Source organism: Alexandromys fortis, unplaced genomic scaffold (genome assembly GCF_014885135.2).
Source record: "Alexandromys fortis isolate MF-2015 unplaced genomic scaffold, M_Fortis_MF-2015_v1.1 scaffold_5, whole genome shotgun sequence".
NCBI lineage: Eukaryota > Metazoa > Chordata > Mammalia > Rodentia > Cricetidae > Alexandromys > Alexandromys fortis.
Window position 1 is genome coordinate 15,791,160 of NW_026067924.1, and position 26,994 is coordinate 15,818,153.

The following is a 26,994-nucleotide window of genomic DNA, read 5'->3' on the forward strand; positions in this document are numbered from 1 at the left end:
AGGGCAAGAACACCACAAAGGGTTACAGAGAGAATCAGATCTGGCACAAAGACCAAAACAAACAAACAAACAAACAAAACCAAATGGACAGAGGGAAGAAGTTACTAGAACACATAAAGAGGGTTGCCTGCTAGGCCTGAGGATCTACAGACTACACTTTCCTTTCTCTGTCAAAACTCTGGCTGAAGCTGGTGGGCAAGGGAGTATGGGTACAGGTCATGCAAATCACCCTCCAGTAGCCTGAGCACAGTGAAAATAAATGGAACACAGGTGACAAACATGGCAATAGCCAACCCAGCAAATAGAAACTCCATGCTAGGAGTGTATACCAGTGGTAGAGCGCTTGCTCTACTTCCAGAATCACATGCACAAAAAGAAATTCATATCAAATCTGACAAATAGAAAATAAATAATTGTTCTACTAAGATTGCCCCTCTAGACTAAGAGTTCAAAAACTTTTGTTCTTTTCTTTAAAGACAGTGAAACTGCCAAGTCAGTGCCCACATTCCCAATTAAAAGATGGCAACGTAGTCTTTTGCTGTCGTTTTCCTTGATCTTTTATTCATCTTAGATTTCTTCACAAATAGTCTGAATGAAAGGGGGTGGGGAACCTTGATGTCATTTTTGACCGAAGTCTTCTCACACAGGAAACAGCAGGTGTCGTGATGTCTTTACCGGAAGTGGAGCAGCTGAGGAAGGAAATGACCGGAAATGACTATCTTGGAGTCCTATGACTATACCTCTACTGGGATCAGCATCTGTTACCTTCACAAACGAGTCATCATCCTCTCCTTAGCCCATTCTTGGACTTCTGCTTTTCCAAACACGAGGTAGATGATTAAGCCACACTGGCTAACGGCAAACAATAAGAAAAAGTAATTCCTCCACCCGAGGTCAGGGTCCTGGGAACACAAAACCCAAAATACGTATGACTTCTCTCTTTTTTTGATGAAACTGAATCACTAGTTCAGATGACAGTTTCCAGGGGTATTCCATGCCGAGATTCATTTCCTACAACTCTTTTTTGATCATTACATAAAGGAAATACAAAATATACTCAAAATGTTTTATATTAAGAGAGATTTGGGGACCCTCATGATTGACCTACAGAGTTATGTTTGTCATTATTATCAATGTGTCTTACATATCCTCTGTTGCCCAACCTTGCCTACAAATGCTATGCTAAAACCTGTTCTAAAATTCTTCCATCGAACGTTACGATGTGGTAAAGAGATTCTAGGCGTCAAAGCTCTTTCCTCAGATCAGAAAGACTCAATGTATCAAATTTTCAGTTTAAGTATCAGGAGATGAGGGTGACGTTGTTAATTTTCATACTTGTGTTAGAATGAAAAGCTAAACAAGATTGTGTTGTATAAAATGCTTGTCATCCATAGTCAGGTGGTAGTGGCACATGCCTTTAATCCCAACACTCAGTAAGCAGAGGCAGGAGGATCTCTGTGAGTTTGAGGCTAGCGTGGTCTACAGAGTGAGTTTCAGGATAGCCAGGAAACATTGTCTGAAAAAAAAAATACTTGTCATAATACCAGCATGTGGCATGCACTTAACATGCTTCCTCTCCTCTCCTTTCCTGTGTGTGATTATTTACACAATGAAAATTCAGCCTCAATGACTTGGCAGGTCAGCATGGAAATCATATAGGGTTGTTTCCCATTTCAAATGGGGATTATGAGTGGAGCTGTGGTCAGTTCTCCGACTCCAGAATGACCTCAACTCTGGTTCATTCTGCTCTACACTTCATGGTCACCCAAAATTCAACACTATTTTCCAACCTTTGACTATACGCTTTAACTATTATCACTTTTACAAATGCATGTGGTATTTCAAAAGTCTGTCTTGGCATGAAAATTACCTGATCGAGGAAAAAGCCACCAACAAGGGGTACCAGCACAGCGGATGAATGTGCCAATCCTCTTGATGTTCCCATAAGAAGGCTGCCATACCTGTGGGTGACAGGAATATCCCAAGCTAAATCCAGACATAGTTGGCAGTATCTTTCAGCCCTGCTTTATGTATGAATCCACCGTGTAATTACATCAAAAAGGACTTGGGCGTTGTATATTCAATGTGAGGCGATATGTTAAGTCCACACCCTTCCACCCAACACACCATACGTCCATGCTTATGATTTATTGTTTTCTATTCTTTGAGACCCCAGAACACTATAGATCACCCTCCCTTCAACCAGAAAATGTGAAACTAAGAGCAAATGTAAGAGTCCTACCTTGGGGCAAGGTCTAAAGCATTGATATAAATTCCGGACTGACATAGAGGGGCTAGCCCACAGGAAAGTGTCAGAAATGCAATTGTTGTGACATAGCTGAACTGGATGTAGGGCAGAGACACAATGAGGGCTGCTGAGGGAAGATTTCCTAGGGAATGCGGAAGAGAGAATCCAAGAGTGAGATGCAGTCTTTGGTTGTTGAATACTTAGAAGACATTCAACCCTCATACCCTGTTCTTACCTAAAACTGTGAGGATTTTCCTTACAGTTACGAGCCTAAAATTCTTACTCAGAAGAAAGTCAGCCAGCAGGCCTCCCAGGATGCCAAAGATCCAGCCAATGAAAAAGGGAAGAGAAGACAGGAACCCATTCTGAGGTGAAAAGACGGGTGAATGACCATAATTAAGGCAGTGACAAAAACTTGTTGGTAATTCCCTCAGGTCATCCTGACTCTCAGAAACCACCCTTTCTTGGGAATCCTGCCCACCTATTAAGTCACGTCCCTATCATGGTTGTTGTCATTGTTTTGAAAGATCAGATTATTTGGGGTCATGAGGGTAACGCCCGGCAGATTGAATGATTTATGACACCTGAGTAGCAGAGCAATCGTGCAAACACAAGGAAGGAAAGGAATGAAATCTACTCACGTCTCTGATGTTAATTTTGAACACAGAACTGATGTAGGTTGGGATGTATACTATATAGGTGTTAACAAGCCACTGGTGGGTCATAGTGCCAAGACACATGGTCCAGAGTGGCAGAGATTTGAGCATGGCTTTGATGGGAAGTGATTGCTCTTCTGAACTGATCTGAAAGCAAATGGTCTGAGTAGTAAGATCAATATAAGGTTCAAAGTCTCTGCCACCCTTCAGAACCCAGATGTGGATGCAAGGTTTTTGCAGAGGTTGGAGGTTTTATGAGTACCTGTTGGTGAAGGGAGGATAAGATGTATTCTTTCTCTGAACTGCTGATCCATGGGTGAGAGGCAGGGTCATCATAAACCAGAATGAACCAGAGAAGGGAGCAGCCACAGCCAAAACCTCCTGTGAGCAAGGAGAGAGTTCATCAAAGAGCTCATTTCATCTTTTTTCTTTTTGAATTTTTGTAATAGTCATTGCACATAATGCTGGGTTTTAATAATTACTTCTAAATGCACCACGTATTTTGAGCATGTTAGCTTCTTCATATCCTCTCCCGAGTTTTCCCTCCCTCTCCCCTCCTGCCAGTTACTAATCTCCTTTCTCTGCTGCCTATCTGCTTTTATGTATGTATATGTATGTGTGACCCATGTATGTATTATGTAAAGATGTACTTTACAAAGAATTTTAGTTCCCACAAATGATAAAAAATGTGTGGATTGTTCTCTGTACCTAACTTATTTCTCTTACTATGATTTCCAGTTCCCTCCATTTTCCAGAAAATGACGTAATTTTATTCTTCTTTCCGGCTGAATCAAATTCCACTGTGACTTTTTATCACATTTCCTTTATCTGTTCTCTGTTGCTGGCTATCTAGCTGGTTCCATGCTGGGGATACTGTGAACAGTGCGGCAATAACTGGAAATGTGTGCTTTCCCGACTATAATCTTTGTTTTGGGCTGCCTTAGCCTCCTTTAGGTATTTTGAATGGCTTGTTCTCATGTTGGGACATTTTCTAGGAGAGGCCTTTGCCCGAGCTCATTCTGAGTCCTCCCCAGTTCTCAAACAAGCTGTCTAATACATTTCTTTACATTTCTTAGTCTCTTGTATATGGTAAGGGGTCACAGACCTTAGGGAGAGCGTAACACTTAGTGTCGATATCTTCAGTATTAGCCATTTTAATATGGAGGTATCCCATTGTACTTTTGCTTTTCATGCCGCCATGATTAAAGGGCTTGGTTAAGCCCCTGGTCACAGGTCTGTGCTCTCTTTGTGTGTATTTGGTGAAATGTTTCTGCTTAGTTTTCAATGGAGGGTTTTGTATTCTCACTGAGTTTTGAAAATTGTTTACAAATTTTAGAAAAACAAATAATTGTTTTGTAGATATTTTCTCCTTGAGCCAATTCTTCTTTTTATTATTTTAGCAATCTCTTTTGAAGAGGATTTTTTTTAACTCTGTGGATATCCAATTCATCGATTTCATCTGCTTTTAGTGACTCACACCTATAGTGCCATACGTTGGAATTCTTTGGTTAATTAAAGAACAAAACATTTTCTTCTGAATAATTTTTTCCAGATTTTATATGGTAGGTCTGGTGTTTGTGGATGGGGGTGAGGGAATTGCCTTCCTTGATTTCTTTGACACAGGAATCTCTAACTGACTTCGGAGCTCCCCTATTTGCCTAGGCTATCTGGTTAATACTTCTTGAAGGCTTTTGTTTCCTTACCCTATTCCTGCTCCACAGAACACTGTTTTGAGTTGCCCAGACTGGTCTCAAGCTTTCCCTTGAACTTCTGATCATCCTGTCTCTGCTTTCTGAGAACTGGGATTAGAGCCATGTGCCACCACACCCAGTTTTCCTAGAAACTGAAACCCACGGCTCCTTCCTAGCCCAGAACTTTATCAACCGGCCTACATCCCAAGCTTATTCCATCAGTTCTTGCATGGTGCATTTGGGGGCTTTGCTGTTGGGTGCATGTGCATTTCCGATTGTTGTGTCTTCTTGGTGAGCTGGTAATACTCCTTGTTGTCTGGTATTAATATATCGACCCAATTATCTCTTGAGTAGTTTTCATGTTTCTTGGGCCCTACAAAGTTTCAAGAACTGACAGTAACCCATCTCTGTCCTCGGATACTCGCCGACTGGAAGGGGAACAGGTGTGTGAACCAAACAAGCTGATAGGAATTTGAAAATAAAATGCAAAGCCCCCTCCAGTGGCAACAGTAGGTGAAGCAGCACTTTCTTGATTTCTAGTTAAATGGATGTCTTGAGGCCAAGAGTGAAGTTACCATGAATTACTCTCAGTGTTTGATATTTTTCTTTTTATTGGGAAACTTGAGAGTTGCCCAGGATGCCGCCCCCTTGCTGTGTTTAACCAAAGACAAGCCTCATAGGTACACTTACCTCTCTGGATTGCCTTCTTATCTCTTAGAAAGCACTGTTCTGCAGGCCTTCCCCTCCTGCCTGCAAGGCACAGTGCATCTGTGCCCACTGAGCCTTAAGGCAGGAGAACAGTACTTTATACGAAGCCAGAGGATTCCCACAATTTTGCTAGCAAAGATTATTTCCTTATATTATGATACTTGGCTTCCCTGACATTTTTATATTTGGACTCTCTTCCTTCAGTAAAGTATACACAGATGCACAACTTCAGAAGAACATTACTGAATAGCTCAGAAGCCAGCAGCTTACCAAAGATATAGAAGACAAAGGGCCATCCAAGGGCTTGGATAATGACGCCACCCACAAGGAGGACAAAAAAGATTCCCAATACCATTCCTGTAGAAAGAAAGAAAAAAGGTAGTGGGATCCCTGCCTTCTACCAGACAGATATCAAGGACTGACAGATGAACATGGAGACATGCCACCAAACCATAGAAAACCATGTGCAAATGTAAAACCTTCAGATTACTCATTTAATTTATATACTTTTTTTGTTTTCCCCTCAAAATTCCCAAGTGACATCGCAGAAGACTGTCATCCTTACTTCCATGCTGTCTTAATTTTCAATGATTTACATTTATTATTGAATAAAGCACATGAATAGTCAAGGTTGTTGTACACCCTCCAATTCTACCCCCTCATCCTTCTGAAGACAAACGTCATGCCAATTAATTGTACAAGAAACAGTCACTCGCCTTCTTTTCTGTGCACTTATATGCTGTTTATAGAGATACACACATTCATCCTTTTTGTAAACGCATTCACAGAAAGCTGATTTCTGCGCAAATATGCTAATGATAGTGTTTCAATTTCTATAACTTCAGAGAATTCTAATATATGTCAGACATAATCCCATTTCACAGCTTTTCAAATATTTCTAAGCAATCTCACTTTTTATGTTTAGTATTCTTGTCAAAGTCCATGTGTATGAAGTTATTTTAAAATAAGTAAGATGATAATGGCCCAAGGATGTCAGTCATCTTTAAATTTTTTATTTTTTAATTACATTATGTATGTGTGTGCAGTGTGCAGGCACATGACTGAAATGCTCATGGAGGCCAGAAGAGAATATCAGATGCCCTAGAGCTACCATTACAGGTACAAGTGCTGGGAATGGAATTTGGGTCCTGAGCAATAACAGTACACGCTCTTAACCATGGAGCCATCTCCCCAGCCCCAACAGTCATCTTCATTGAACAATAGTTCTTACAAAGATCTCCATTGCACTTTAGATTCTAATCCTAAACAGGAATTATTACTCATTTCTGAATATGAACATAATTTGTATAATAGTGTATCAGAGGTGGACTTGCTCGAAGAAAAGCTATGTATATTTCAAATTTTGGTAAATACTGTAAAAGAACTTTGTTCAAAGCTGTAGCAGCTTAAATGACCAATATTTTTCTTTCTCATCTTTTTTATAACATCTAATATCCTGAAAAAAATTTAAGCACCTGTCTTCTAGTATAAATAATAAAAGAGCCCTCATTTTAAACTTTGTTCTTTGTAGTGAGGTACAGTTTTTCCCTGTTTACCAACTTTATTGTTTGCCGTAGAATATCAGTTTAAAAGGTATTACATTTGTTTATGTTGTGAAATATTTATTTAATGATGCAGAGATGTGTTGCATTCTTTCACAATGCATTTGTTCAACTCTGTAAAACAGTGTTACTTTGCCTGTCTAAAACACCTGATTGGTCTAATAAAGAGCTGAATGGCCAATAGCTAGGCAGGAGAGGGATAAGCAGGGGCTGGCAGGAAGAGAGAATAAATAGGAGAAGAGAGAGAAGAAAGGAGTGGGAAAGGGAGGAGGAGAAGAGGACACCAGGGGCCAGCCATTCAGTCACACAGCCAGAGAATAAAGAAAGGTAAAAGTCCAGAGGCAAAAGGTAAATGGGGTAATTTAAGTTAAGAAAACAGGGTGGAACCAAGTCAAACTAAGACCAGGAATTCTTAAGTAAGACTAAGCCTCTATGTCATTATTTGGGAGCAGGATGGTGGACCTCCAAAGAGTAAGAGGGGGAAAAAACAGCTGAAATTGTTGACTGTCTTTTCTCTGTTTTTCCCATTTGTTTCCCTTTGTCTCAAGCTACAGACTCTCTGTGCGTTGTGAATAATCCCTGTGCATGTGGGTAGATGTTCTGCCATCTCTAACCTTGTTGACATGGTTGTGTTTCAGTTACAGACAGCTGTGGAGTAGATCTATGGCCTTCCAAATTTACTCTTTTGCCTAGACTGCTTTTTAACCTACACCACAATGTAGAAATAATTGTTTACACATTCTTTTTCCTTTATTCATGTTTATTGAAGCATATTGTCTGTGTTATCTTATTTAAATATTAACAATCACACTTGCCTGTAATCAAGAATAGCCAACTGCAGTTAAATAAACTTCCCCAGGGTTGGGGCTTTTCCTTTTAATAACAGGAAAGGGGGCATTTGAAAGAGAATACCAAGTTCCAGGGTGCATGTATAGAAAGCTGGAAGTGGGTTCCTGTTCTACCACCAGGTCCACTCTTCCCCTAAATGTCTGCCTTTGCCTTGATTACAGTGAGGGGCAGACTCCTCTTTCCAGCCAAGGTCATGTCCTTTCTTGTGCTCTTGACTTCTTCCCCCTCCCAATCTGCCTCAACCCTGGGCTCTTAGGTGTGCATCCTCTCACTTCTTCACCCTCGCTTTTTTCTCTGCTCTTGACTCTTTCCTGACAACATGCAATACCAATAGCACAGGATCCGTGTTGGAAATAAAGCCCAAGTTCTGTGTTCTGCTGCATAGTGGCAGGCAGAGCGTCAAGAATGGGAGTGTACTCTGTTTTAAAGCAATCTGAAAGGGAGAATTTTGAAAAATTTCACTACAAAGACGTGATCAGTGCTAGCAGAGATAGACGTGCCTGGATTTGAACATCAGTACGTGTTGACAAGTACTGAAATATCTCACAGCATCTCATCCTCATTTTGTATCTTAAGACTGAATTCTCAGGAGTTTCTTTAGCATGGACATTGATAAGTAATTTACCTTGGTCCCGGGCCCCTTTAAAGGACCATGTATCAGCAAATCACTGCTGATTTAATCATGCAAAGGCCTGGGCCAGTCCTCCATTCTGCTCCAGTTACTCAAGAAACAAAACAGCAGTTATCAGGATCTTTAGCTGACCTCCTCTATTCCTCCCTGGGTTTCTTCCATATAAGTAGGTGACTTTGGCCCAAGATGCCTTTCCTCTGGGGACAGTCTTGCTTGAACTTTAACCCTATTTTCCATTACCACACCCTTGGGGCAAAGGCTGATGGAGTAGAAAGACAGAGAAAGAAGATTTAGGCAGTTGAGCACACATGGTCCTTGTGTCTGTTTGCCTCCTATCTCTCACAAGATAACTGTGCTGTTCGCCTCTCCCTCCTTCCCTCTCTCTTTTTCTCTCCTCTCTCTCCTTCTTGTTCTCCTCATTCTTTCACCCTGTGTTTTAAATTAACTCAGAATTTGGGCAATGGTGGCCTCCAGTTTGGTTTGAGAGACTGTCTGTTTCCTGAGCTCTGGGCGAAGTTAATAAGTTGTTTTCTTCTTCCCAGCACTTACTGGCCTTAAGAATGAGCTATGAGTCCTGTTTGACCGGAATTGTTCCAAAGCCCTGTGTGTGGCTGCAAAATTCCCTACCTCTATGTATATTTCATAGTACCTGAAAACATGTCCAACCTATGACCCACACACCACCTAAATACCCCAGGATAGCTAGAAATACAGACCACCATAAAATCTTAAACGGACTTAAACATTATGAAATATTCTGTGATTATTTTTACTCATTTTTATTAGCTCTTTGAGAATAGCCTGCGATCTATTTTGATCATATCTACCCCTCCCTAGTTCTTTCCCAACTCACCCAATTGTTATTTTCAAAGTCCAAGTCCAGTTTGTGCTGCCTGTACACTAGCGGACATGTGGCCTTCACTAGTGGTCAACACACTAGTGTCACATTCTTAAGACTCAACTCACTCCTTTAGTTTGAAATGAGACTGCGTGATGTTTTCATCTCTCAATTTTGTTAAGTGTGAACTCTGTAGATGGCAATGCAGGGCGGCAATGTCAAAGATTTGGCACACCTACAAGGAACATGCAGTGTGTTCTGCACTGGAGGCTGGAAGCAGCCAGGCCCTTTGGGCCCTAGGCAGGTGCTTTTCTGGGGAGAGTGTTCTTCTCTAGGGTTCAGGTTAGAGTGATCCTGTCTTCTAACCTAGGCATCACTGTACGTAATATCACAGTCTTTCTGAGGCAGGAAAGTGGGCTCAACCAACCCTGTTTCGATGGAATTTTCCATCTGCTCTCTCTGTGTCACTGAAGAAGCCAGGAGGGTCCCTGTGTTTTCTGAAGACAGAAAAGAATTTCTTTCTGGAGTTCCTCAACACCAAAGACAAGGAAGCCTCTGGAGCTTGCAGTGTGTGGGCTGCTGAGATTCCCCTATGTAGTGTCAGTTGATTTATTTTGGTTCTCCAGGCCATATAGACCAGCAAGTGAAGGGAAATTGAGTTACTAGACCTTGGAGGTCTAGTAACTGTCTTTATTCTAAATTTGAAGAAAAAAAAAAAAAAACCAACTTTTTGTTTCAAGTTTGTTTTATTGAGTTAAGGGCTTGCCGCTCACTGCATAGCCCAGACTGGCCTTTGTGGCAATCCTCCTATCCCAGACTTCTACGTGTTGGGATTACATGCATTAACCATCCCATCCCTTTCTCATGCATGCATTGCATGCCCTATAGTCTGGGCCAGTCCCACAGCTGCAATACCCATGTTCTCCGGCTTCTTATTCCCTGGTTTCCCTTGTGTTCTGGGGCCACCTCACAGCTGAGTAACTGAGGCGAATTTCCTTAGTTTAAACCGGATGTTCCCTTTCTGTCAGCTAATGTAAACTCCTGTGACCCACCTAGGATTCTGAGGGGGTCTATTAACAGCAGGCCCCTTCAAAAGTATGCGGTGGTTTTGGACTTGAAGAGCTCTTGACTACCTTTGAACACATACGCTACCTGCATCACTACACTTTCCTTACCCAGTGCTAGTCTTGAGAGTGGCCATTGTTAATTTGTACCACATATTTGCCACTTTCTCTACTGTAAGTTAGGTAGGCTTCTGCCTCCAGAATGCCCATGATGGGCACACTTCACTGACAGGCCATTTTCAGAAAAGAGTTCTCAGGAACTGGGAAGATGGTTTCGTGAGTAAAGGTGCTTGCCGCCAAGCTTGACGACAGGAGTTTGATTCCAAGAACCCACATGCTAAAAGGGGAAGACTGATTCTTGGTAGCTGTTCTTTGACTTCCAACATGTGCTGTGATGTGCATGCATAGCAAGTAAGTGAATGTAATGAAAACTTTTTAAAAGATGTTCTCAGAAAAATATAGAGCAATCCCAAAAATCACTAAGTTGAAACTATGTCCCACTGAATACAAATATAAGCTTTACACTATTGTCAGGGATTGATATGTAAAAACTAAGCTGTACAAATTCATAAAAACATGGATAATTGCTTTTGTAGCTCGTCAGTGAGTTGAAATTAAATCCCACAAAATAAAAGTGATCAATTTATAGACATAAAAAACATTTTTTAAATGTCAGAAATCATACCATAAACAGAGTTATGCCACAAATCACAACACAGACAAAAAATGTCATGTCACAAATGAACATACAACCCAAATGTATTCTTAATTTGTTCATTCATTAACATCAAGGAAAAGATAAAGAACTGTTCAACAGAAAAAAATTGTTTGGAGCCCAGTGGGAAGCGTTGGGTTGCCAGGCACCTGTCTGGACTGCACTTCCTTACCTGACAGAGCAATGCTGCAGAGCCGACTGCGTTCCTGTGGAGGAGCCCATCTCTGCCAGAGTGCGAACTGACCCCCATAGCCAGCGCCCTGAAATATATAAAGATGGTTACAGCTGTTGATATGATGCCGTGCAGAAATCCACATCCAACTCAGAGTCTGAAAGTACTTAGTACCTGGGTTAGGTATGGTGACACACATATGTAATCCCAACACTCAGGCAGCAGAGACAGGTGGTAGATCTCTCTGAGACCAAGGCTAGCCTGGGCTACATTTTTTTTTAAAAAAAAAAAAAAAAGCAAGTAAAAGGAAATACTTGGTACCTGGGTAAAGCCCTGGACTGCTCGTGCTGCCAGGAGAAAACCTAGTCCAAAATTGGCAGCCGGTGGAATGCAGAGAGTGAGCAGCGAAGACCCGAGCAGAGCAATTCCGACCACTTTCTTTGTTCCTATCTTCCCTGCCAAGAATCCACCAGGACCCTGCATTAGCATCATGCCGTACTGGACAGAGCTGAAGATGATTCCTTGAGTTTGAGGACTCCAATTATACACAGGGGCCTTTGGGAAACACAAAATGTTGTTATGAGCCACACACTGGGAGGTATTTACCAAGTCTAAGAAGCCTCATTAGATCTGAATTTTCTCAATCAAAATTTTTGAACACAGCTAGACCTGGTTGCATAGATCTGTATGTAATGCCAACTAATCAAGAGGTTGAAGCAAGAAGGACACAAGTTCAAGGCTGGCCTGGACTACAAAGTGAGCTCAAGGCCTGCATGAGCAACTTAATGAGACCCTTTCTGAAAACAGAATGATTATAAGAAAGAAAGGAAAGAGCTGGAAAGTAGCTCAAGTGTAGAGTAATTGGTCGAGAATGTGTAAGGCCCTGGCTTCTCTTCCAAGCACTATAAAACAGGGTTTTGAACACAAACTTTAGAAAAATAAAGATAAACATGAATAGCAAAAAAATTGAGCTTAGGGGCTGGAGAGAGGACTCAGTTGGTGAAGTGCTTGCTGGGCAAGAATGACAGGCTCGTTCTATCTCCAGAACCCACATAAAGAGACCAGCATTTGACCTGTAATCTCATCAGTAGGGAGGCAAAAACATGAAAATCCCTGGGACCCACCGGGCAGTTAGTAGACCCTAGCATACAAGTCCCAGGTCCCAGGGAGAGATCCTGTCTCATGAAACAAGGCGCATGGCTCCTGAAGTATGAAACCAAAATCTGGCCTCTGTCATTCACAGACATGCACACAGATGTGTGCAACACACTCACACACACAAGTGGAAGCACAAACTTAAATTCTGCATTGCTTACCTTTGCAGAAAGATGCGTTGAGGCTTCATGTTGGTCACCATTCAAGTTGCCGGGAAGCTCTTCGGTGGAGTTATTGACGTGGGATTGGTCTGTGTTGTTGACCATGGCGACCATAGTGATGCTGATGATGGAGTTCTGCGCTATCAACGTGAAGTTGGCAAAATGTGCAAGCAAGGCTATTCCGTAGCGTATGGCGCACAAACTCGGGACTGGGAAACAGGACATCATATCATGGCTTGCTTTATAGAGGCAACGTTAATTTTTCACAAGATATAATAGAAAGCTCGGCTTGGTGGTAGAAGCCTGTAATCCCAGCACTTGGGAGGTGGAGGCAGGAGGACTAGGAGTTTGGTCATCATTGTCTGCTATTTGAGGCCAACTAAAGTCACTACTGGCCATCTGGTGACTTAAATGACCTTTCTGTTTTGGCTGGAATCAGGAGAAGGAGCGTCAAAAGCAGCTGGTAAGTGAATTAAGTCAAGGCACATTTTATGCTACAAATGATCAGAGCCTGGCTTCATTTGGGGCTTTCTGTCCTTCCTGTAATATTGTCTCTCCCATTCCTACGTCACTGAATTTTAGGGCTGATGAAATGATTCACAGTATGTAAATTTAGAACTTATATTAAAAGTTAAATATATATAACAACATAATGCATAAGCTACATGTAAATTACATGTATGTGCATAGTATGCACAACTAGTGATATGATATACTTATGTTACATATTGTAGACATAATGTATGTAATATACACATATAACATATAATATGTAATATACATATGCGTGTAATATATAATATACATGTATGTGATATGTGTGCATATATGTATATGTAATATACAGCTATACATATATACATATAATATATGTAATATAAATATACACATATATAATGTGTACAAATAAAATTTAAAGTTTGAATAAGTTGAGGATAACTTTTCATTTAAAATGTGAGATTTAAGGACATGAACCAAGTTTAAGATTTAAGTCCTAGAGAGGTTTCATCATTTGAGAAGTTGACACCCTCAAATGCTAAAAACCTGCGGTGAAGCTGCACTGGAAACAGAACTGTTGAAACAATCCGTGTGTGGCTCCAGGAAAATCCCCAGCCCCACCCCCCAGATTCCCAGAGCCTGGTGCGTTGTCCAAAGTGCTGAAAACACAGGTGCCATGCACCGGTGAGTGACCTGCGAGAATTGTTCAGAAATGGACCTCTGAGCATGGTTGGCTAGATAACCGATTACTTCCCGAGCTCTTCAGGCAGCTTGCCACGGCTGCTGGGAAAGGCCTGCAGCGTGGCTCAGCTTAGGGGTCCTGGCAGAGCACATTAGGCACACTGGCGTGATAGAAAAATCACATGACTGCAGAAGCTGTGTTCGCCTGGCCGCAGGTATCCTTTACAGATGGACTTCAGCGAAGGGCACTCTGCAACACTCGCTGCTTCTTTCTTTCCCAGGAGACTGTGGCAAATCAAGTGAGCATGCAGAGCTCAGCATCTTCTCAGGGTGTCAAAGAGCTCCCAGGGTCCTCCATGGATACTTTAGCAGACAAGTATCTGTCTCTTGGGGAAGCCTAAGTCTATCCAGCTCATTCTGTGGCTGAGCAAATCAGTTGGTTCATTTGGGGAAACTGGGTAGGAACTTGACAGACCACTCTCCTAAGCCATGCTCTCCAGTCTAGTTAGGATCTTCAGTTCTTATGGAACACACATCTATTGCTCTCTCTCCATGTGTAGTGCTAGTGAGCCTCACATTCCAGAGAGGACAACAACACACAGTAAGGCAAGACAGTAAGTCTGTCTTAGAGGGTGTGCAGAAAACAAAACAGGAAGAGGCAGAGTCCCAGGGACATTCCTGAGAGTTGACTGTGCAGGCATCTGAGGGTAAGGCACCTTCCACTTAGTGGAAATGCCCTGTCGTGGAAGGAGAGAGCCAGCAGTGAGTGTTCAAAGAGCCAGCACCAGATGCGTATGACAGAGGAGACAGCCAGAGTAGAACCAAGTCTTAAAGGTCGCGTGGACTGTCGGAGGGACTTTGGCTTTTATTTTGAGTGGAGTGGGAGCCCCTGGAGCAGTTTGTGAAAGCGTGAGACAGGATGAGGCCCAGAGAAGTTAAGCTAAGCTGCCTAAGGTGCTGCCCCACAGCTCCTGGCATGTGCTGGTGAGATGGTAAATGCATGTTGTTACAGGCTATTGTCTTTAAGGTGGTAAGCCTGCAGGGATCACTGGGTGGCATCAATACAGGTTACTTGAATGTACTATTTGACTACAAAAGAATTTCTTCCAAAGGCTGTTCTTCAGATAGCTTTAACTGTCAACTTGATACAGCCTAGAGGCACCTGAGAAGAAAGTCTCGATTGAAACTAGTCTCTGGGCATATTTTGGATGTAGGAGGATCCAGCCCACTATGGGTGGCACCATTCTCTGGGCTGGTGGTCCCAGTCTGTGTAGGAAAGCTAGTTAAGTATGAGCCAGAGAGTGAGTCACCAAGCAACATTCTTCCATGGTTCCTACTACACTTCTTGACTAAGTTCCTTCACTAGAGATAGTATTGGGTAGAACACCAAGCAGACCTGTCTTTGAGTTCCTGCCTTGATGTCTCTCAATGATAGCCTGTAACCTATATGCTAAAACAACAACAACAAACAAACAAAAAACTTCCCTCTTCTAAGTTGCTTTTAATCAGAGTATTTTTTATCATAGTAGCGGATCTAAATTTAGAACAAAGGGCGGGAGTGGCAAGCATTACCTAACATTTGCATTTTAAAGCATCTGAATTTTACTGAGAACAATATAAAACAGCAGGAAAATCTACAGAATGATACCATTATACCTGAAGAATGATTGGGAAAAGGGCATGAAATGAAAGACCTCTGATGTTGGAAGTCCTTCTGTATGTGTGTTGCTTTTATTGGTTAATGAATAAAGAATCTGCCTTGACCTGTGATAGGGTAGAATAGAGCTAGGCTGGGGGGGGAACTAAACTAAATTCTGGGAGAAAGAAGGTGGAATCAGGGGATGCCGTGTAGCCACCATGGAGAACAGACATGTGGGAACCTTACCGGTAAATCACAGCCACGTGGTGATACACATATTAATGGAAATGGGTTAATTAAGATGTAAGAGATAGCCAATAAGAAGCTAGAGCTAATGGGCCAAGCAGTGATTTAATTAATACAGTTTCTGTGTGGTTATTTTGGGGCTGAGTAGCCAGGAACAAATGAGGGGGTTCCTACTACAGAACTCTAAATTACCCTCTTATAGAGAAAAATAATATTGGAGTTATTTCACATTTAAATAAAAGAAAAAAACTGGAGGTCAGTATGGCAATACTACAGTTCTTGACACTGAAGATACATTTAAGCATTTTTCTTTGTCTTGTTTGGTTTTGTTTATTGGGATAGGATCTTGTTGGATAGCCCAGGCTGGTCTCAAGCTCATGGTCTTCCTGCCTCTACCTTTGCAGTGCTTGGGTACCAGGCATTCACTACCATGTCTAGCACCTTTTTTCTGCTTTTTGTTTACTAAAAGTCAGTTGATGAGCAAATCAAATTTAGGCTGATTAACAAGTGAAAAATAAACCCTTAAGCTCTGACAACTCCCAAAATTGTCCAAAAGCTTTTTCAGTTTGATAGTTTCCCAAACACTCTGCAGTTTTCTTACTTTACTTAATATCACTTTGGTGGAGGGAGGTGATGCTGGTTCAAACTCAGGAACTTGTAAATAAATGCTGGGCAAGCCCCCTGTCATTAACACGTATACCCCATCTATAGTTTTCTTTAATGTATTTTTCTAAGCCACCTTATCCAGTCTACTTGGATCATACTGTTGTCTTTTCACCTAAGATACCCAAGAATCTAGCTGCTCATCCCACCTCTCTCTTTTTGTTTGGTGCTATTCTACATGGTTGTGGCTTAAGTCTGAATTTTTGCCTTAGTCTCCAACCACAATGGCTCCCCTCTGCCAGTCTTTATTTGGTGGAGCCATTTGAGGGTTGCTATTATGTATGGCACAAGACAAATCACTTCCTCTTTTGCTCGCAATCCTCCGCATATTTTCATCTGTATCGAGACAGAAAACCAAAGTCTCTATTTCACTGAAAGCAAAAGAATCATAAATTTTGTCTCAAAATTACCATTTTCAGTTCAAAACCAAAGGAAATCATCCAAATGTGATTATCCAAGGGCTATGTTATTTTATCATAAGACATATAGCTTAATAGTTCTCAGGAATAGTCCAAATACATATAATAGCCAAGTAGCATATGCATTTCATATGTAGATAATAACAGAGGATCAAAATCAAAGGGCACAGCTTAAACATCAGCCACAGGAGGGCTTTTCAGGTAAATAAGTGTGGACTTGTTAGGATATGTCAAGCATGCCTTGTGTAACATTCTGTTCCCTTCCTTTCTCCAGACAGTTGACCTTTCTGCCTTCATGGCATCAGTATTCCGTCTGAGGAAGGAAGGGAAAGAGCCAGCGGTGGGCAGGGAGCAAGGGCAGGCTAGAGAGGAGGAAAAGAACACGTGGATAAAAATGCTTTAGTGAGACCCATTACATAATGTGCTAACTTTAAAGACTTAAAAATAAGTTGAAAAGAAGGTTTTGATAATCTTACACAGCAATACTGAAAGCCATTATCAAATTAAAGTACAGTATGGAGTGTATAGATATAGAACATATAGAACAAATGCAGTAAAAATGATAATTGGGTGAAGTAAGCTTACAAAAATGTTACATTTCTTGACTTTGGATATTTATGTCATTTGTTACTGTAATCAAGCTATGTGATCGTGTTTGCGGTATTCCATGCAGATATTAAAGGAATGGGGCGTGAAGCTGTGTGCCGACAGCTTTGTTAACAGTTGTGAAGAGTAAACTCATATGGGTAAAGCAGAGAAAGTAACTGGGAAAAACTGGTCTTAGAAGAGTGTGTTTTCTTCTTTCACTTAACTGTGAGATGTGACTTAACATCATTGTGTTTCAAAGCCAATCAAAAGCTTAAAAGTGATGAAGTCGCTGTTTTGTGGGACTACATTACAGAAGAGAACACACCAGACACTCAGTGGGCAGGTGTACATGCCTGCTTCGTGTAGTGCCCAGCTTTGCACAGCTTACCTTTCTGGGAAGGGGTCTTCTTGTCCACCTGCATGTCTAGGGTGTCCTCACTCTGCTTACTAATAGGTTTCAATTCCACTGTGGACATTGTGGCTTTTTCTTTCTGGGTGGCTAGTTTTTGACAGGGGGAAAAAAAAAAGAAAAGAAAGCAGATTCATAGAAAATAATTGGCATGATATTACCTCTCAGGTAAACTTTATGAAGAAAGAAAGCTTCATGGGCCACAACAATGAGATCCTAATATGAGAAACATTAAAACAGATTGATCATCATGCATAGCAGTGTTGAGTAGGACTTGCAGAGGGGCTTTGACTCTAGACAATAAAGAGGGTTTCTGATTTTTATAGGTTTTCAGGTTGGTGAGCAAGTTCCATGCCACATGATCTAGTTTGTCCCGGCTTAGGTACCAGAAGTCAAGAAGGCACTGATAAGAATTAGTATAATTCAATGTTATTAGTTTGGGGATAGAGTATGGGGGGTGGAGGAGTGAGAAGTGAGGGGGCTGGGGTTTGCAGCTATAAATGAGAGGGAGACTGAACGCCATATCACAGCAAATTTTCTTAGCAACTCTGCCCCAGAGAGCCACAGGGGTGTGTGAGCTGGTTTCTGAGAGAAAGAAAAGAGAGAAAGAGAGAGAGAGAGAGAGAGAGAGAGAGAGAGAGAGAGAGAGAGAGAGAGAGAGCACTTGAGGATCTGCGACCTAACAGTTTCCAGGACAATACAAAATCCATAGGTGTGAGTTAAAAAGAGATGCCTTTGGTACATTTGAAGAGTGGGTACCAAACAGTCGAAACTGGGCCTGTTCCATCTAACTGGCGCATGGAATGGGATAGAACTGATTACCATCTCTCAGTTCAACACAATAGGCATCCTGCAACTAAGGCTTGGAACTGTTAATCACAGGATTTAGCAGACTCACTGTAGAATGCCTGAAGAACTCTGGCTTGGGAGCTAGGCGCTCTTGGTGCAAATACAGGTTCACAGATTACCTGCTTTGCCAAAGTGGCATAGGAGCACATCGGAATGCCTATTTCTCTCTCTGCTATCAACAACAAAGTCTGCATAAGTCTGCCTAGCAGGTGATACAATTCAAATTCTGTTTTGATATTGTCCATGAGTTGATGCTTTGTAGAGTGTATTGAAGAACCAACAGACCTCACCTTTTTCACATGGAAAAGCTCATGGCTGTGGTATAATATCAGGGTCGCTATGCCACAGGAAATTGCTATGCAGTACACTATGTAGAGCTGCAAGCTGTGTGCCATGTTCAGTGCTCAATTTTACTTAAGGATTAGTTCAAGAAAGGCATCTCATTCATGCCACAAATGCCACTAACAAGCTGACCTATTTATATACTGTCCCAAATCTTCTATTGTCTCGCTCTCCCTCTCCTGCTATTGCTGACCAACTTTTAATGGCAAACGGTAATTGATATTCCCTAGACATGCTATGAAAATGGAACAATGCAGGACACATTTTCTTTTCCTTTCACTAGGCATAATCATTTTGAAGTTTATGCATATAGTCTGTATTCATGGTTTGGCTCTTTGTTATCACTGGGCAGTTATATTAAAATGTGTTGAGTCAAGCTCATCCTTTGATGACCAGTCATATTGTTTATAGATTTTGAGCATTACATTGAGGCCCCTATGGACTCCCATGTCCGGGTCTCTGTATAGCCATGTACTTTGGTTTCTTTTAGAGAAATACCGAGTACTAGGATATCTGTGTAATTGACAAGTACACGTCCATCTTCTCAGGAAGATGGCAAACTGTGCTATTTTACGTTGTCACCAACAGTGTTTGAGGCAGGCACGGGATCCATCTGCATGGTCAGCCTTTGAGATTAGAAGGCAGCTAGTTTGCTTTATCTTGATTTTAGTTACACTTCTCTAGTGAAGCTGGGCTCGTTTCATGGCCATATATTTGCTATCAATATATCTTCCTTAAGCTTCTCAACCTTGGACATTCTAATCCCATAAAGTACCATGCAATTTTAAAGTTCAGCCTTTGGTGGGCCGGTAAGATAGTTCAGTGGGTACAGGTGCTTTCCACCAAGACTGGTGGCCTGAGTTTGATTCCCAAAGCTCACAGGATATAAAGAGAAAAGTGTCTCCCCCAAGTCGTAACATGAACCCCACATTCATGCCGTGGCCCAAGCATACCCCTCAATGCACACAGGCACCCATAAATTACTGTGTTCAAACTTTTTAAAAATTAGCCTTTGATTTCTATAGAAAGTGCTTTGCTTCTCCACTCAAAAACTCCACTCAGTTTTAGTAAGAGACAAGATTAAGGCCACCTGCACCTAATGGTGATACAGTTTTGCTGTCTCAGGCAGAGCAGGGTCTACCCTGTTTTCATGAGCGGTGTTTTCCACTGAGTGGTAGCTATGCCTAGCGTTGTGATCTTTTGTGATGCCAGTTTCTGTGAAGGCAGCTATTGGCTTGATTCCAGTTTTTGGGACTCCATGATTGCCTTCCTCCTGCTACACTCAGGTCACCAGCCATTTTTGGATGCCCCTACCCTCTGTTATAATTGTCTCCCCTCTTCATTTCATTTTCCCTCCTAAGCCATTTTGTTCATTTTCATATATGTTTTTTTTCTTTTTTGGTTTTTGAGACAGGGTTTCTCTGTGGTTTTGGAGCCTGTCCTGGCACTAGCTCTTGTAGACCAGGCTGGTCTTGAACTCACAGAGATCCGCCTGCCTCTGCCTCCCAAGTGCTGGGATTAAAGGCGTGCGCCACCACCGCCCGGCTCATTTTCATATATGTTATGGAAGCCTTCATATATGTTATGGAAGCGTTCCCCCTCAGCACTACACTCTGGCCATTGTTTACATGCATATGCATATTTACATGAGGATGGGTGTGTGCTCTTGCATGTGAAGGCAAAGCTGAGTGTCTTCCTCAGTCATGTTCGACCTTGTGTGTGTGTGTGTGTGTGTGTGTGTGTGTGTGTGTGTGTGTGTGTGAACAGATCTTTCACTGAACCTGGAGTTCAAGGATGCAGGTAGCCTGGCTGGACAGGGAACTCCAGCGATCCATATGTGGTTATTATAGACACCTGCTACAGCAGCCAGCTTTTCACATGGATGCTGGAAAATCTATAAATCCTTATACAGCAAGCACTCCACTACTAAGCCCTCTCTTCTGTCCCCTCTCAGGCATTTTAACTTGTGTACAGTTCGTACCCCAGCACTCTTGTGCAAGCCCAACCCTACCCTTGTTTGCACTATAGTTCTATCCCCCTAATTAATCTGGATGGGAATCTAAAACAATGAACTTGATCGCTAAGCAATGAACTTGATTCAGAACACTATGATAGCCACATTGTTGAAGCATAACTGTCTAAGAAAAGGAGCAATATAATATGGGGGACAGGGCATAGATCTTCATGCTGTTCAATGAGAATTCCTGGAAATAATCCTTGCCTACAAAGACTGACTGATTAGAGCTGCAATGATAATTGGGCCAGACACCAATCTGGTCACAGGAGATGGCCAATTCAGGTCACATATTGGCTATTGATAAGAGTCTTAGTTAGGGTCATCCTTGTAGATTCTTGGGAGATTCTCTTGCACCCAGGTTTTTAACCTGGCCCTAAAATGCCCCCGTTTCCAGTAGTCTTTCAGTACTTTCCCCCTATGAGCCACCCCCCAACATGATTTCATGTTCCCGTTCCCACTGACCCTCGGTCCACTCTCCAAATCTCTTCTAGTTCCCCTTCCCAGGGTGATCTGGGCATCCCCCCCATGAGCCCTCCTTGTTACCTAGTCTCTCTGGATCTGTGGATTGTTGCATGGTTTTCCTTTATTTTACAGATCAGAGAGGCATCATCCAGAAACTGCTGGAAACAGATACAGACCCACAGTCAAACATTAGGTGGAGTTCAGGGAATCCTGCAGAAGAGGAGGCAAAGGATGGTAGGAGACAGAGGGGTCAAGGATACCACAAGGAAACACACAGAATCAATGAACCTGGGCTCACAGGGGCTCACAAAATCTAAACCAACCACCAGAGACTGCATGGACTGACCTAGGCCCTCTGCATACATCCTATACTTGTGTAGCTTAGTCCTCCTGTGGGACTCCTAACAGTGGGAAATGGGGCTTGTCTCCAACTCTTCTACTGCCTTTGGGAATCCTACCCGTCATATGGGGTCACCTTATACAGTCTTAAGACATGGGGAAGTTCTTAGTCTTACTGCAGCTTGGTGCTTGGTTGATGCTCATGGGAGACCTGCTCCTTTCTAAACAGAGACAGAGGAGGACTGATTTGGGGGATGGGAACAAAAGGGAGGTAGGAACAGAGAGGGGTAGGAGGAGGTACCTGGAGGAGAGGAGGGAGAGAAAATTGTGGCCTGGATGTAAAATAAATAAATAATTTTTTTTTTTTTTAAAAAAGGAGTGCAATGATATGGAAAGGACGGGTTCAGAGGCCGATTATTTTAACTTGAGATAGGTTTAGCCTCTTCAGCAGCCATTCCTTGCCCACCTTTGTGCTATAACTGGTATTCCAAGACCAATAAATAATAATAAAAAAAAACCTGTGGAATCTACTGACTTAGCAGATTCCTAGCTTCCACCAATCCAAATGAAGTCTATGAATATTATTGGAGAGCACCCGAGGACTCAGAAAAACTTCCCCCATCTCACTGTACCTGCGTCTCGTGTGTACCCGCCAATGTATTTTAAATTTGTCTTGACTTAAGACTTTCTTTGTTCTGTAAACTATAAGATTCATGAAACAGCTTCTGTGTTGAGACATGTAATTTGGGGGCAGCCTAAATCTGTGTTCCCAGACCATGGTCACTCAAATACGGCTCTAGCATAGTCTTGTATTCCCTATAAGGTAAGAGCTGTGTGATTCTTTGCATTGATAATGCAATAGGCAAAGAACTGATTGCTAATGTTGTTTTATCTATAGTGGTTTTTGTAAAGTGCTAGAACCTTCCAGCAGCTGTCAGGTTAGCAAAAGCTACTACAGCTGGCTGCTGCTGCAAAATCAGGACCCTGGCAGAGTTACTTAACCTCAACTCACTGACTCTCTTCTAGGTTATTCAGTTCAGGAACAGAACTGATGTTTGTTTGTGAGCCATTTTGTCTACCGCCTACCATTCTCTCGCTCTCTCTCTCCCACTCGCTCTTCCTTCCTCTCCCTCTCCTCCTTCCTCCCTCCTCCCCCTCTCCTCTCTCTTCCTCCCTCCCTCTCCCCCTTTCTCTCCCTCCCTCTCTCTTCCTTCCTTTCTTTCCCCCTCCCTCTTTTCCTCCTTTCTCCCCCCTTTTTCTCTCCCCCTCTGCCCCCTCTCTCCCTTCCTATCCCTCTCCTTCCCTCCCTCCCTCTCCTCCTCTCTCTATTCCTCCTTTTCTCTCTTCCTTCCTTTCCCTATCTCTCTTCCCCCCTCCTTTCCTCCCTCCCTCTCTTTTTCTCTCCCCCCTCTGCCCCCTCTCTCCCTTACTCCCTTCCTCTCTCTTTCCTTCCCTCCCTCCCTCTCTCCCTCCCTCCCTTCCTCCCTCACCCCCCCAATTCTTTTTTAAATTAAAAAAGCCCAGGTGGGATCTCCCTTGCTTTGTAGACAATTCACTTCTACACACATCTGTGAATTTATGTGACTATATAAAATATTTAAAACACTCCTTTATAGTGTCTATTTCTTGGATTTGTCTTCCACAGCTGCATTGTCTCTACCAGCTAGCATCAACATTCCTAGTGATCTTCCAAGTCTCTTTTCTCCCTCTCTTCCTTTTTCTCCTTCCTTCTCTCTCTATGTTCCTCCCTTTACTCTCCCTCTTGGACCCTCTTCCTCCCCCTCTTCCTTCCCCTCCCATCCTTCTCCCCCCCTTGTTCCTCCCCTTCTCATTCCTCTTCCTCCCTTTCCCATCTCCTCCACTTCTCTTCCTCCCCCTCCCTGCTCGTCCCCCCTCCTCTTCTCTCCCTCCACTTTCTCTACTCTCCCTATTCCTTCCCTTCTCCCTTCCCATCTCTTTTCTCTCTCCCTCCATTTCTCCATCTTCTTCACTCCTTCTCCATGGCCTTTGTGGATATAGATGTTCACCTTCTGCCACACACTTTTTATTTTGTCGACAGGAGAACATTTGAGGTTTGAGGAGGGATATAGAGAGACCATCAGCTGTTATTCAGGAAGGACGGGGCAGACTTACAGCTGCGCAATGAAGGTAAGTGACTTACCAACTTAGTGCCTGAGGTAGGGCTTGCTGTTTTTCCTCTGAGCAGGCTTCTCTTACCTCTTGCCAGTGACACTCCAGGATTTTCTGCCACTCCAGGGCTTAAATTGTTAATCATTAATGAAAGGCATCAAACCGGAAGCTCAAGAAGGGCTTCTTTGCAAATGCCTTTTGATAAAATATAAAGAACCTGTGTCTTTGGACGGTAGACACCTCCTGCCTCTGGCAGCTGTGAGCTTCCCACTCTGCCTCCCTGTCAGGCATCGCCCAGCAAATCAGAGACAGCCACATCTCTGACACCTGCGGATGCTCGGTTGCATTGCTCCACAGTGCTTCTAACCATTTTGTTCTGTTTGAAAAATGTTAAAAGGCCAAAAAAGAGATACATTAGAATTAAATACGCTTCCCCTCTTTCTGGTTTTTGGCCCTTCTTTAGTTTTCTTCTACTTTGAACTATGTGAACCATTGTTTTACAGACAAACTTGAACTTCAATCACTCTGTTGCTTCACCTTTTTTTTTTTTTCCCAGAGTCTGTAGTTCTTTATTAACCAAACCAAACAAACAAAAACCACAGGCCTCTCTTGTGAATTTGACATGGCTTTCTATGTTTTCTTTCCTGTTTTAACCACTTCTATATTTGCTGACAAGCTACATAAAAATAATACTCTGACTTGTTTCTCAATTTGCATACCTGCTATCATGTACAATGGGGAATTCTCTAACTCACGTATAAAACTGCTTAAAAATTTCATACACACACCTAATGCATTTTGATCAAATCACCCTCATTTCTCCCTTCAGTTCCTTCCCTGTCTCCCACTATAGCCATCTACTGGAGCTTAGATAACATTTCAGAGTCAAATCCCTGAAAAAAGAAAACTGACCCTCTCACATGCCAGCAGCTGTTAGTTGCCAATAGCTACTTGGCCATGGTGGAGCTTCGAGAGCTCCTTCCCTGACCATGGTGCGGCTTCATGGGCTCCTTTCCTGACCATGGTGTGGCTTCATGGGCTTCTTCCCTGACCATGGTGGGACTTAATGAGTTCCTTCCCTGACCATGGCGGGACTTCATGGGCTCCTTCCCTGATCATGGTGGTATTTCGGCTGGCTTGATCTTGTTCAGGTCTGTGTTTTCAGTCACAGATGCTGTGAGCTCCTGTGTACAACTGCACTGTGTGTTTGGCAAGTATGGTTTTGTTGCAGATGTCCACCTCTGGCTCTTACGTTCTTTGTGCCCCCTCTCCAATGCCCCCTGAGCCTTGTGTTCAAGGGGGTGAGATACCATTTAAAACTGAGCACACCAATTTCTTATTGCCTACATATCGACCAGTTGGGGGTCCCTGTGTTAATCACCTTATACTGTAAAAAAAAAAAAAAGCTTCTCTGATGAGGGTTGAGAAACGGGCTACTCTGCTCATTTCATAGCTTTATTTTCTTTCTACTTCGATAATTGGCACGGACCACACATTGACCATGGCTGCTTGACACAGTTCCAGCATTTCGACTTCTGGGGTCGCAATTCTCCAGCACCCTTACACTTCGACTTTTCATGATTCCCACTGTATGTTTTGAGACTCCCTTATGCCTTTTCCTTTGGGAAATTTTGTGTGGACTTTGAAAGCTGAAAATACCTCTGTAGACAGTTCTTGAAAAAGAAAACCCACTGTAGAACCATATAGCGTGATGTCTCTGCACACAACAGGGAATCTTGTTACACCAAGAATAGGAAAGTTAGAGATTTACTAACTGGCACACCTGACTCCAAGGATGAAGGGTACAATCCAGACCCAGGCAGGGTGTGAGGCCATTAGGGCAAGAGTTCATTTAATAAGTGGAGAGGAATCAGAATGGTATGGTGTCCTGGAAAAAGAAGATTTTCTTTTTGGGAGTGTATGAGGGAAACAGGCCCAGTAGAGTAAGACTAAGACCCAGAGGAACACAACTACAGAACAGCTCATTGCAAACACTGCATCATACCCCTTGAGGAAGGAAAATGGCTCTTAAATTGTAGTCAAGTGAGGTCCCCAGAGGAAGTCCTTTTCCCAAGGTCAGACATTTGGACAAGGGCTTCCATTCCCTCAGGATCTTGAAAATTCCTGCTTGCTAAAAACATTGGTTCTCTTTATCCCAGGCTGGAGGAACTTGTGGCCCTTGCATTGATGTACAAGGGATCCTGGTAGAGATGCTGAGCCTTTGAGAGCAATAGACATTTCCATATTTGCTGAACTTAGCACTTTTGTCTCAGGAAAAAAAATGCTATAATGAAGTGAATGGCCACTTTTGTCCCTGAATCATTGTGCCTGCTATCAGCCTTGCTCATGGCTAAACTGTTGAATGTAAAAAGTTGTTACCTTTTTTCAATTAATGCATGGTTAGCCACCCTCATTCACCGTCAGATTCTGCCAGTCTCCCCCTCTCCCCACTTCCCACCCCTCGGACTTCACACAGCCTCATTGGGACCTGAACCTCGCTGGAGTGGGTCTCCAGCAAACAATATTCTACTGGGTATATGCATCATATCATTATTATGCATGGATTAGTTGATGACTGTCTAGACTGTTTTCATTTCTGCACTACTGTTAACAGAGCAGCAATAAATGTGGATGAGCAAGTGAATCTATAGTAGAATATAGAGTCCCTTAAGATATCCCCAGGAAGTCTTACAGCTGGATCATATGGGAGATCTATGTCTTGCTTTCTGTGGTGCCTCAACACTGATTTCCAACACAGAGGATGAATTTGGAACACCCGCAGCAGCACATCAGAAGTCAAGCTGGCTTGTTTCTCTGGTTGACTCCTGCCAGTTCCTTGAAAGTACAAACCATCCTCATTGCTTTCCAAGCTGGTGAAGAGAGCTTTTATCCTTGACTCCCATGTGAGGAGATGCTTCAAATCCCCTTTACTCTGTAGGTAGAGTGTTCAGCTTTCCGGAGGCCCCTCGGTTTATGACTCACATTGAGTGTGGATGTCAGGATCTGCCACAGAAAACAGTCTGGGCTCTGCACGCACTAAGTTCCTCTGGTGGTTCATCTCCACTGTGACTCTAAGTCTTGTCCTACTTTGTAATCTGGACAGATCCTTTAGATTTTGTGTTGACTGTAAGTATGGTTAGGGGACAAACCACTTCTCAGTAATGGGAGCTGTTGACTGAGGACTTGGAGCTGCTGGATCTGTTACTGAGATCGATAATTCAAAAGGTCTGTGTATTGGGGAACGAGAGTTTTCTTGAATGTT

The 26,994-nt window shown here is 42.6% G+C and overlaps 1 protein-coding gene across 6 annotated transcripts; it reads right to left on the reverse strand.

Moving 5' to 3' along the window:
* Positions 1-541: 541 nt before the first annotated feature.
* Positions 542-24,194, reverse strand: Slc17a3 (solute carrier family 17 member 3). 6 transcript variants are annotated; one of them, XM_050142579.1, is made up of 14 exons: positions 23,820-24,194; positions 21,345-21,421; positions 17,573-17,683; positions 12,451-12,659; positions 11,456-11,689; positions 11,135-11,222; positions 5,574-5,660; positions 3,167-3,285; positions 2,890-3,051; positions 2,484-2,613; positions 2,243-2,390; positions 1,871-1,961; positions 766-902; positions 542-689 (listed from the first exon to the last, which is right to left on the reverse strand). In XM_050142579.1, exons 2-13 carry the CDS (start codon positions 21,373-21,375, stop codon positions 768-770), a joined length of 1,545 nt encoding a protein of 514 aa, XP_049998536.1. In that variant the 5' UTR covers positions 21,376-21,421; positions 23,820-24,194; the 3' UTR covers positions 542-689; positions 766-767. The 6 variants fall into 6 exon arrangements, with proteins under 6 accessions (XP_049998536.1, XP_049998534.1, XP_049998535.1 ...); XM_050142577.1 differs by having other exon boundaries at positions 21,345-21,473; XM_050142578.1 differs by having other exon boundaries at positions 21,345-21,418; positions 23,764-24,194.
* Positions 24,195-26,994: the final 2,800 nt, after the last annotated feature.

Coding starts and splice junctions, on each gene's coding strand:
- Slc17a3 (XM_050142579.1), bottom strand. CDS start 21,375: ATGCAACAATCCACAGATCCAGAGAGACTAG. Junction 12,660..17,572: donor GAAGACCCCTTCCCAGAAAG/GTAAGCTGTGCA, acceptor CCTGTTTCCCAG/TCCCGAGTTTGTGCGCCATA. Junction 903..1,870: donor GTGGCTTTTTCCTCGATCAG/GTAATTTTCATG, acceptor TTGTGTTCCCAG/GACCCTGACCTCGGGTGGAG.